The 12,549-nt window shown below is 40.3% G+C and overlaps 1 protein-coding gene across 1 annotated transcript in view; it reads right to left on the minus strand.

Moving 5' to 3' along the window:
- galnt13 (polypeptide N-acetylgalactosaminyltransferase 13) overlaps nucleotides 1–12,549 on the minus strand; it is a gene marked incomplete at both ends in the record, with an annotated part of 116,042 nt that overhangs the window by 52,135 nt on the left and 51,358 nt on the right. The window contains 2 exons of the mRNA XM_081367403.1: nucleotides 191–308; nucleotides 3,572–3,742. Of these exons, the coding sequence (XP_081223529.1) occupies nucleotides 191–308; nucleotides 3,572–3,742 (289 nt within the window). The remainder of the gene's footprint in view (nucleotides 1–190; nucleotides 309–3,571; nucleotides 3,743–12,549) is intronic.

Genomic DNA, 12,549 nt, shown 5'->3' on the forward strand with positions numbered 1-12,549 from the left:
GCCAGATCTATTTTCACACATAAAAAAAGGAATGAAATCAGAATGGTTTTAAAAACTGGTTACATACAATTACAGTAAAAAGAGCATTACGAAGTGTATTTATGAACATGGATATAGCATACCAGAACAGTATGATTATGTGAGACATTTATGATCCTTGCTGGTGTTCTTTTTAATATCTTAAACTTACCCTAAAAGACATTTCAAGATTTTCCCCTCCCCATATGTCCATTCCTGAGTCATAAGTGCCGATCTCTTCAAAATAAGTTCGGTCAATTGAGAACAGACCTCCTGCCATTGTGGGAGTTCTGTGGAAAAGATTAAAACAAAAAAGCATTAAAAAAACAATCTGACAGTGTTTATATGTAACAATACAGGTGACAATAGCTAGGTTAAGTGATGTGAACCCTTGTATACTGTGTAAACAATTTAGAGCCCACAGAAGACTGAAAGACTTTCTTGACTGCAAGCCAATGATGAAATGTCATCAGACGACAGTGTATTTTATTGTTGTGGGTGTCTCAATTTGGATACAGGATATGCACAAGCAGACCATCTACGGGACAAGCTGGATTCCACAATATATTTAGGTACACAATATAAATGTAATCCTTTTATTTTTAATAAGTGGCTAGTTTGTGTGCTGCTGCGCATTGTGTGTGTAAAAAGCATAGTGAACGTGCGTTGTGGACCCGCCTATAGGCGCACATTAAACACTTTAAATAACCATTGACTTTAGACCAGGTTTCAGTTGGTCAGTGACGCAGTCTATTTCAGTTGCCTCAAAATAGCAACGCGCCAACAATGCGCCTGAACACACCTCATTTTCAGACCAGCAGCCCATGGGCGCACAAATGGGCGTAAATGCATTTGCTATTTAAACAACGTGGTGCAGGACGTGAAAATGATAACTGCATCAGGCTGAAACTAGCAAAAAACACTTGCGTCACGCCTGGCACTGCATTAAGCCAGGTGTATGATAGGGCCCTATATGTTGTTATATTTTGGTTGCGTTTGTAGTTAATAAAAATGTAGCTGGTTGTGTAAAATATGCACATAGTGTATCAATATATTTATTGATATTCTGAATCTAATCATATCGTGGCATGGTTTGAGGTATCGGCAAATGCTGTATCGTTGACTAAGAGAATCGATGTTGGACTGTATCGCGATGAAACGTTTGATTTAATTTTTTCACTGACAACTGTTTGTTTTGCATAACAGATTTGACAGACAAATGAAATTTAAAGGTAATGCAGTTTAAAACTTTTCTTAAACTCTCAAGTTAATAAAAGAAATACATAGTTCAGTCATGAAGCTCTACCGAGCAGCTGATTGGTTTTCTTAAAGCCGACTACTTTGACCAATAGATTTGTTTGTTCTATCTATAGCCTATTTATTTCGGCTCAACTCAGTGCAGCACACCATGGGAATTTTCCTAGACCTCTACCTTCCCCAGCACCACCTGCCTAGATCTGCTAGAGTTCTCCCTACTTTCCTTGCAGCAGCTCACTTTCTATTAAAGTCCCCCTGTGGAGAAAATCAAGCTTTTAATGTTTTTTATATGTCTTTGTGGTGTTTTTAATATGCTTTAAGACAAACCATGTGCAAATTCATGTCAACACCATTGCTCAGTATTTTCTCCTTAAAAATGCAGTGAACCAAAGACAGTCTCAAAAACGTGATTTGAAATCGCTGATGTTTCTGACGTCAAAAACTACCTTGTAACCATTTAGGTCAACGCATGATCGTCAACGAATGGATCTCCGAGCTGGTGTGAGTGAGTGGGGGAGGGGCTAATTTGCATATTCATCAAACTGCGTTTACTAAATGAGGCAAGGGTAGAGTTACATTAAAGCTATTTTAAGGCATGACCGATTTTTTAAAGGAAAAAAACATTTAAATATGTCATTTTAGTGATCAAAGGTGAATTTTAAGGGACAAAATGATTGACTTTAACCGTATTTATGTACATGTTACTGCAGTATCCTTCACTCATGCAGAAGCAGCAGCGTAGTAGATCTAGCTCTCTAAGACTAAGTCAATGTACATTTCATTCTTATCAATAAATGCTGTTTAAATCTATTCCCTGAGTTGTCATTATTGAACAGGTATTAAGAGTTGACAATATCAGATTTGAGTTTTACATCTTACTTAATGGTTCATTAAAAATCGTCAGTCCTGCAGTGACAGCAACTAAACCATTGTGCCACCTACTTTACATGCTGTCAGCTCAATTAACCAAGAAGTATCAGCTATTATGTGAGGGTTTCGAAATATGTGGAATGAAGGCTGGGTGTCTTTATGAAGCTGTTGTCATTAATTCTGTTTGTTTGAAAGAAACAATATAGCACAGAACATCTGTATATATGTAAGGAATAATTGACGAAAGGCCGTTGAATTATTAGAAAAATAATGCACACCCGAGGTGGTAATGCGGTCACGACGCGAAGCGGAGTGGCCGTTCACCTCGGGTGTGCATTATTTTTCTAATAATTCAACGGCCTGAAGTCAATTATTCCGCTTATACTACAGTTACCACGCCTCGAAACATTGTTCAGATTATGTATTTCAAGACGTTTGTAAAGTTTTTGTCATTAAAACGCTCTTGTATGTAGGACTAATTTCTTGCGCATCTAAACCAATGCCTCCGTTGCTAATTCCAAAACGTCATTTTAGAGTTAGTAACGGAGGTTTGAGCCACTGATCGCAGACTAATGCTGGGACACACGACTAGCTGACACATTCTCTGACTGTTTTCATCGCAGCATATTTTAAACACCGACTTTGAACACAGACTGAACGCGCTGAACACGCATTTGGGCATGATCAGTCATCAAATTACATTCATAACCGGCCTTATAGTGTGTCCTCGGCTCGGCTTTATGCAGTTATTAGAGAGAGATGTTGCAATAATGAGACAGAAAAGCATGTGCATCAATATTATTATTTATTTATTAATTCAGTTCGTTTTAATTAATTCGTTCATTCTTTTTTTTCATTATTGACAGATGACAGTAGACTATAGCCAAAAAAAAAAAAAAAATGCCTTTTAACAAGTAAGGCCTATCAATAATTATTTATTTGTTATATTATCTGCAATAAAAATCCGTGCTGCAGGACTATCCATTTATTTAGCCTATATTCAGTTTAATTTTCTATTGATTATAGATAGGAATATCCTTTATTTATTAAAATTAAACTGCATGTTTCTATTGATTGTGAAGCTAGACATTGAAAATTGCAGATCAAGCGCATGGGGCTGCATGTTTTTTCTTGTTATGAATTGTATCTTATTTTCCGTTATTACCGTTGACTACGCGAAGTGATATGGAACTGTAATGCGGTCAAGACCTGCCTGAAACTACTTTAGCTGTGCGTTTCCCTGAAAATAATGCACATCTTAGAACGTTCGTCAACCAATCAGATTCAAGCATTCAACGGCCCTGTAGTATAAATATATATATATATATATATATTATATATCAGTGCCATTTGTGTACAATTAACAGGATACCAAACTTACATCATTTTATAAATTTAGCATATAATTCAAAGGAAATTTTATTACCTAACAGGAAGGATCCGGTCCCCTTTTCGTCGGTCCATCTCTCTCTGAGGAACTGGATACCATCTGAAGTTGAGTTTCCAGTTGAATCCCCCATAGGTCATATCTGAGCCGGCCATATACTCAAATGTCTCATCACTGATGACATCAATGATAGGGCAGACCACAGCCCTCCTAGAATGTCAAACAAAAATAACCCATTCACCTTCAACAGGGTGTCAACAAGTTTCAATTTTTTAATATATAAAATTTCAGTCATATACCAATCAATGATGATGATCAACAAGACATGAAAAAGCTAAAAAACACAAGCCAAATTCACGGACACACCCCTAATCATGGTCATATTTTTAACAGTTCCTTTTCACTAAGTTCGTAGAACTTAGAACTAACCCTAACTTCTGTGGGCGACAAGAGACTCTTTAATATTATGACTTTTGCAGCATTGAAGAACATTCTTTTGTAGTGGAACACTATGAAAGGCTAGCAAAAAATGTTAATAGAGTTAACACCACTGGAAAACCATTCATGTATAATTCACTTTATGGGCCCAATCATTCACCCGGAACAATGCAGCGCCAGGCACGACGCAAGTGTTTTTTGCTAGCTTCAGCCCAACGCAGTTAACATTTTCACGTCCTGTGCCACATTGCTTAAATAGCAAATGCATTTACGCCCATGGGCATGCTGGTCTGAAAACGAGGTGTGTTCAGGCACATTGTTGGCGCGTTGCTATTTTGAGGCAACTGAAATAGACTGCGCCATTGACCAACTGAAACCTGCGCTACGCACCGGTCTCGTATCTCTCACGGAGGAGCGGAAGCATAAAGGAGGAGCATAAACCTGCCGTTTGCCGGCAGGTTTATGCAGGTTTGCCGATAATGAATTGGGTTACATTGAATAATGGACAATTGGGTTACATTGGATAATGAATAATGAATTGGGTTACATTGGTGCCGAAACCCGCGAGGAAGGAGGGACACACTGTCGGAGAGCGGTGGTGCTGGAGCGATTGAACAGTAAGTGGGACGGAGAACTTGCTGTCATGCTCCTGGGTCGAGGAGGGGTGGCTGCCTTCCGAGAGGGAGTGGAGGAGTCGCTCCCATTCGCCATGGGCCGGAGCTTGCTGCCATATACCAGGAGGACTCGCTGACGGCTGCCCTCGACTGGAGGAGCCCTCGCCGTCCGCCAGGAGGCGGAGGAGCATCAAACCGTCCCCCAACGGATGTCCAGTACCATCGCATGACACCACAAGTGAGTCTCTCAGCTGGTTGAGGGCCGAGCAGCAGTGTGTCCGGGAACTGGACCAATAATTTTTTTTCTCTCTCCCCTCTCTCATCTCTGTCGCTCCTCATGCTTCCATCTCCTTTTCTCTCGGCTCGTCTGTCCATGCCCCTGCGCGATGCACTGATCTCGTAACTCTCACGGAAGAGCGTAAGCATAAAAGGAAGAGCGACCACAGTGAAGGACGAGAGAGGCCAGGCCTGGATTTATGTTTCTGTTTTATTGTGTGTGTCTTTACTTTCGTTTTGTATTTGTTTGTTTATTTATTTATTAAAATCTGTGAAACGTTCGCCGATTCCCGCCTACTTCTTCCCACAACAACATACTGTGTTACAGTCTGCTTGCGCGCTTTAACCTCGCGCACGAGCAGATCCGTTTGCTCTCTGGATACGTGTTTAGTCTTTTCGCTTGCAAATTCTGTCATGTAAATAGTGAATCCGCCATGGCGCGAGCACAACTGACTTTTAAAGGGAATGGGAGATGAGACTCTGATTGGTTTATTGCATGTTACCCCCAAAACACACACTCATTAACTCATTAGTTAATTACTCATTAAGAGAATTGGGACAACCCTTTTAGACCATGCGTGGAGAACTTTTTTCCCATCATTAAACTAGCAAAAGTGGATTTGGACATGCGCCTAAGTGCGGTCTAAGTGCACTTGCACCGTGCACTTTAGACCATGCACTTAGATCGTTAAAATAGGGCCCTAAGAGTCACAACAGTCTTCTCTGCCAGTCTTTGATACATTTCCATGATGCATAACTATGGATGAAAAATAATGACAAATGTATTTGAAACAAAAAAGCATGCTGAATTTCACTAATAAAAAAAAATTAAAAAATGCATTAACAGTGCATGCATTTTAATGTATGTATTTTCAGGGCTTTAATCAACAAAAATACACCTAAAGAAAGCTCAAACTATCATACCACACTAAGATCCTGGATTCAAGTGAATTTCAGGTTTATCAATCTGATAAGATTTCAGGTCCTGATCAACCTTTCTGGATTTATTTAGCAAATAATGACAGGCTAACTGCACATTATCTGTTATGTAGCAGAATTATCCCAAATACATTTCCAAAAAGAAACTGTCCACATTGTAGATCATGCTTCCATATTAATTGGATTAACACCTCCAGCTCCAGCAACACTAGACTGATTCTGATCAATGCAAACTCAATGCAAAAACCGCAAATGACCAACTCATCCTTTACTGCTCAGTGATTCGGCCAGACTTGGCAGTACAAATCTTTAAAGCAAGCAGCACACAACACATACTTGAAAAGAGAGGTTTCCGGTATCAAAGAACTGGCACACCAGAGCATGAGGCTGAGCGACACAGCTTCCAAGAATGTGAGTGTCTAAGAGTGTGTTCTTGTTAGAGTAACAGGATATTTGCAGTAATGTAATTCTGAATCTATATTCTCTACCTGAATCAGTATGAACGTAATAAAGGTCATTTTACAAATGGAGGACACGTCACACTTACTGATGGGTAAAAGGATTATAGTTTGAGAAACCACAAAGTAAAGCAGCTGGAAAGGTAAGCATTCAAAGCAAGCTAAATAAGCAGTAAAACACATTTTTACCTAAGTTGAATAGGTAAAATTTCTAGAGTTTCTGTGGACTTTCACCTAAACTTCTAAACATGTACACCCTTTCCCTACACTTCTACATACACCACAGAAATCACTGCAGTTGCAAGTGTACTGTTAGTACCTAGTGGTGCAGTGTTTCTTGATCAGGGGACTGAACACACTTTTAAGGTGGCTTAAAATTATTTAAAATGAGACAAAACAAACTTTAAAATAAGCTTAAAAAAGTCCCGATGTAAGCTGTTTGATAACTTCCTGAAGTTATTGAAACTTCAGGAATTATGGAATTTAATTATTTAGCACTATATACTGCCATTCCTAGTTTAACGGACAGTCGCTCAGACTGTTAAGGATGCCCACCCCTTGCCTCATCAGGCAGATTGTTTAGCAGCTTTGGGATGGAATGTCATCTTTAGTGCGATGGACTTAACTTCTGGTTTTTATAACGTTGTAATATATGAAGAGGACAAGAAATTCACTGCCTTCATGACTGCCATGGGCCTGTATGAATTCAACAGTCTACCTCAGGGGCTCTGTAACAGTCCAGCCAGCTTTATGCGACTCATGACCAACATCTTCGGGGATCAGAATTTCCTCACTCTGTTATGCTATCTCAACGATCTTCTTGTGTATGCTCCAAATGAAGAAGCAGCCATCCAACGGCTTGAGCTTGTGTTGTGAGACTCTAGATCTAATATTATCACATGGAATCAATGTTGACGCGAGACTAGAGCAGAGCGATGACATCTCAGATCATTATCTAGTCTCGTGTAAACTTCAATTAGCCAAGGCTGCCAGGCCCACTCTGTGTTACAAATATGTTAGACCTATCACTTCTAAAGATTTCTTTATTAATAATCTTCCTGATCAGTTTCATCATCTCAGCATCCCAGATAGCTTAGAAGAACTCGATGTTGCAACAGAAATGATTGACTCTCTCTTAACCCAGCACTTGTGGCTAAACACTGTTTTCCAAACAGTAGCTAAACTAACGAAAAATAAAGCTTCAAGCCCAGACGTTTCCAAGCAGCACAGCAGTAATGACTTTATGAACTTCTTTACTTACAAGATTGATAATATCAACTTGTTAAAAAACCCCAACTTGATCCTACAGAATTAGTCAATTACAGGCCGATCTCGAATCTACCTTTTCTGTCAAAGATACTAGAAAAGGCAGTATCCTCTCAACTATGTTCCTTTTTAGAAAGAAATTATAACTGTGAGGATTTTCAGTCAGGATTTAGACCGTACCATAGTACTGAGGCAGCTCTCATTAGAGTCACAAATGATTTGCTCTTATCATCCGATCGTGGTTGTATCTCTCTATTAGTGTTACTCGATCTTAGTGCTGCATTTGATACTATCGACCACAGCATTCTTTTAAATGGACTCGGAAATTATGTTGGCATTAGTGGAATTGCATTAGCATGGTTTGAATCATACTTATCTGACCGTTATCAGTTCGTAGCAGTAAATGAAGAGATGTCTTATCGATCAAAAGTTCAGTATGGCGTACCACAAGGCTCAGGACTAGGACCGTTGCTGTTCACTCTGTACTACCCTTAGGAGATATCATTAGGAAGCATTCGTTTTTACTGTTATGCTGATGATACTCAGCTCTATATTTCTTTACGCCCTGATGAAACTTACCAATTCCCATAATTAACGAAATGCACAGCTGATACAAAAAAATGGATGACTAGTAATTTCCTACTACTTAATTAAAAAAAAATAAAAAAACAGATTCTAATTATTGGACAAAAAAACGTCCTCACGTAATAACCTAGAATACTGTCTAACACTTGATGGCTGCTCTGTCAAGTCTTCGTCGTCAGTTAGGAACCTGGGTGTGCTCTTTGATAACAATCTTTCATTTGAAAGTCATGTGTCTAGTATCTGTAAAAACACATTTTTTCATCTTAAAAATATATCTAAATTACGTCATATGATCTCAATGACAAATGCGGAACAATGAATTATTGTAATGCTATTATGGGTGGTCGCCCTGCACGCAGATGTTCCTATGTATAAATAAACTACAGCTGGTCCAAAATGCAGCAGCTAGAGTTCTTACCAGAACCAGGAAGCTTCTTACCAGAAGCAGCAGGATGACACAACACTGTGTAGAGTTGTGTTCTATGTGAGCAGAGGAAGGAAACCATCTAGACGTGAGCGAACAGGAGAAACTCACAAGGTAATCAAAACACTTAAGCAGTGGGAGAAGCTCAAAATGCTTGACGGAATACTCTATACCGAGTGTCCAAGGATGTCCTGACTCAAAAAAGGAGACTGCAATATGCTGTTCCAAGTTCGCTGGTGAAGCAAGTTTTTAAGGGCATTCATGATGAAGCTGGGCATCAAGGTCAGGGAAGGACTTTATCCCTTGCAAGACAGAAGTTGTTATGGGTCAGTTTGGAACGGGATGTGCGTGAGCATGTTAAATGTTGCAAAACGCTGTGTAATGAGTAAAACTCCAGAACCTGAAGGAAGAGCTCCTCTGGAATTGTTCTGCATAGATTTTTGGTCTGCGGAGAGTTCCAGTGGTCGCAGCGTGGATGTCCTGGTCGTAACAGACCACTTTACTAAGATGGCACATGTTTTCTCTTGTAAAGACCAATCGGCGAAACAAGTTGCAAGGCTGTTGTGCGATAGATACTTTTGCGTATATGGCTTCCCATAAAGGATCCATCCGGATCAAGGTGGCAATTTCAACAGCCAGCTGATTCATGAACTGCTTGAAGTTGCTGGGGTGAGGAAGTCAAGCACAACTGTGAATCACCCAATTGGCAATGGTCATGTTGAACGATTCAACAGAACTCTGGGTGGTATGATCAGGGCGTTGCCACCTAGGACCAAGCAGAAATGGCCACAGATATTGCAATCGTTGACCTTTGCTTACAACTGCACAGCCCATGAGTCAACTGGGTTTGCGCCATTTTACTTGATGTTCGGCAAGGTTCCAAAACTCCCAGTTGATGTAATGTTCAGCAGTGTGGAGAGGGATGATGTCGTCATTGATTATGATACGTGCTTAAGGAGATTGAGGAATGATTTGAAAGAAGCTTTGGCCCTTGCTCAGAAGAATGCTGGGACCAGTCAGCGACGCCAGGCAGACCTAAACAACAAGAGGACCAAAGGTTGCAGTATTGAAGTTGGGGACCAAGTCTTACTGGCTAACAAAGGCAAATGTGGTCGAAGGAAATTGGCAGATAAATGGGAATCCACTCCATATACAGTTGTTGCCCTGAATCCTCAATGTCACACCTACCATATCCGCAACACCCACACTGGTCATGAGAAGACTGTTCATAGGAACTTGCTCCTTCAAGCAAACTTTCTGCTGATTGAGGTTGAAGAAGTTGAACCCTCATTCAGTGACAGCAGTGAACCAGTTGATGACTGTAGTGGAGTAGCTTTGAGCTATGCTATTACAACCATGTCTGAATGTAGCAATGCAGATCGAACTGCCAGTTGGGTAGCAGGGACTGTGGCTCCAGATGCTAACCTGAGCAGTACATCCTTTAAGACAGAGAGTGTCCTTCCATTGGTGGTGGATCCTGATCCTGCAAAATCTGTGCTTTCAGCAACACTGGGTGAATCTTTGAGATATGACAATGTTTCTGATCATTCAAGTAATGGAGGATTGACTTGTGATACAGTGATATCTGCAGCTGTGGGAGGTTCAGTTGATGATATATAGACCTCTGATCCTGTGGATTCCCTTATCAGGTGGTGACTCAAGTCAAAACCAGATTTGGCAGGCTTGTGAAACCTGTGAACAGGTTAATTCAGAACATGATGTTTTATAAACAAAGTTCGGGAGGAGCACGTTCAAATAATTAATCAAATCAACTTTTCATCAAACAATTACTATGTCTACTCTATCAGCATGAGAAGAAGCATATATATTTTCACTCTGTCAACTCACCTAACATTCCTTGACAGTTTTTCAGCATCCCTCCACCAACCCCGACTCCTCACTCTTGACTTATTCTTTCACAGCCAGGAATATGGGGGGGGGGAGTACTCTAGGTTCGGGACGAATACCGAGCCCGGAGCCCTCTCCTCGGACAGCACGCCAAATACGCTTTTATTCTATCTGACTTATTTGTAAGTGTGAACTCGTGAAATGACCCAAAACATGAAGACGACCAGTTCAGTTAATGGGGTTACCAGCTCTTTATTAGTGATCGACCGATATATCGGTCGGCCAATAAATCGGGCCGATATTTGCGGGTTTGACGTGTATCGGCATCGGCCGATACGCGGCTGCTGCGTTCGCCGATAGTTTTTTCCCCGGCATTATTTACAGACAGGCGTCCGCAGGCAGCTCTGTGTTGCTGGAGACGCTGCAGTTCACGCGCAGCCCATGCACTGCCCCTCCCACACAGAGAGCTGGAAGCCTCTTCAAGACAACGGCAAGTTTTAAACTTTCAAAGCATCTTTTAACTGTTTGACTTAGCTGAAATATTGCCATACACTTTAAAATTGGAAACACGTTGCTCTATATGTGTGTCCAACTAAGCAAGTTTGTGGGTCCAAATGGAAAACGCGAATGCCTAAAACTGCTTGTCATTGTATTTGGGGAGCTGCAAATAGCTAAGTTTGAGGCCATCCATATACGGCAGCTGTTACGAACACTGGTCATAGGATTTAATAATGCTGACGTTGTTTCGTGATATTTGTGGGAGTTTTATTCAGCGACCACCTGGCTGAGGTTTGGACGTGTGCTCATAAAAGAAGCGACACGCTTGTGCAGCGCGCTCGTTTGTGCAGGCGCTCCTATGCCGTGTTGAGATGAAAAATAATTTTTTTAGGGCCTGTTCACATATCGCGTCTTTTGCGCGCTCAAGTTCGTCATTTCAAATGTAGGCGCGCGGTATGCGCGGTCATAATGGAAGCGACGCGCTCGTTTTTTCCAAGCGCGTCCGCGCCGCATCGAGATAAAAACATCTATACTTTTCAGAATGCCGCAAGCGTTGTGGAATAATACGACAGCATCGAAAGCTCGGCCGAACATGTGATCACAGCTGGACAGGGTGGGTTTTTATTTCTCATCTCCATAAATATATTCGTAAAGGGCAGGAAATAAATTAGTCCTTCTTCCTCCATGTCAACATGGAGAGCGCAGTTCATGTCTGCATAGCAACGACAGACGTTTATTATGCTGCTTGCTTGTTGCTACTGTGTGCAATAGTGTAATTATTTTATTCATGCTTAAATATTTATTTTTAGAATTTACTTAAAGAATTTGAATTATGCTTATTATTTATTTTCAATAATTTTAGCACTGAACTTTTTTTAACTTCTTCTACCTCACATGTTTTTAATATTTGTCAAATATTGTTTTTTTTAAGTTCAATAAATGTTCTTTTTTTAAATTGAGACTTGTAACATTTGTTATCATCATTGTGTCATTATGATTTAAATTGTGTGAGCAAAAGCAGTATCGGCTCCAAATATCGGCCCAAGAAAATCGGCAGCCCGTATCGGTCATCGGCTAAGGCTGATGAAAAAAAATCGGTATCGGCATCGACACAAAAAAATCCATATCGGTCGATCCCTACTCTTTATTGTCATAAAAATGATTAAGCAGTTACATAAGTAGTACAAGTGTTTTTCCTTTGAGTTTATTCAAAACATTGCATCAAGTTGAGATAGCCAAAATTCTGAATTAAAGTAACTGTCACATTGAAATGAAAGTAGTAGTGTTTGGGGCACCCTATTTACAAGTCTTTGTAAACTCTTTGTAGGCCTGATCAGCCTGCTTAGGTCACTTTCTCTGAGGGCTGGGAAGCATGTTGCTGTGTCAAGTGTATAAAATGTAGTATAAAATGTAATGAACTCCATCAAAACTTATTTTTTTATTTGTTTTCTGAGTTATAAGGTACAATGTACATAATTAATTATATTGGGACCATTCATGCAGAATGTTTAATAAGGGGCACATACATGATAACTCCGATGTGCGATGTGCTAACAGCGCCATCCTTAGAAGCACATTTGCCATTGACGGGTTCGGATGTGCTTTCTCTCGCTCTTCTAACGAGCGTGCTGGTGTATAAAACTATGTCATCGATTTATTTCATGAGATTAA

This window comes from Scardinius erythrophthalmus, assembly GCF_964197995.2.
Source record: "Scardinius erythrophthalmus genome assembly, chromosome: 6".
NCBI lineage: Eukaryota > Metazoa > Chordata > Actinopteri > Cypriniformes > Leuciscidae > Scardinius > Scardinius erythrophthalmus.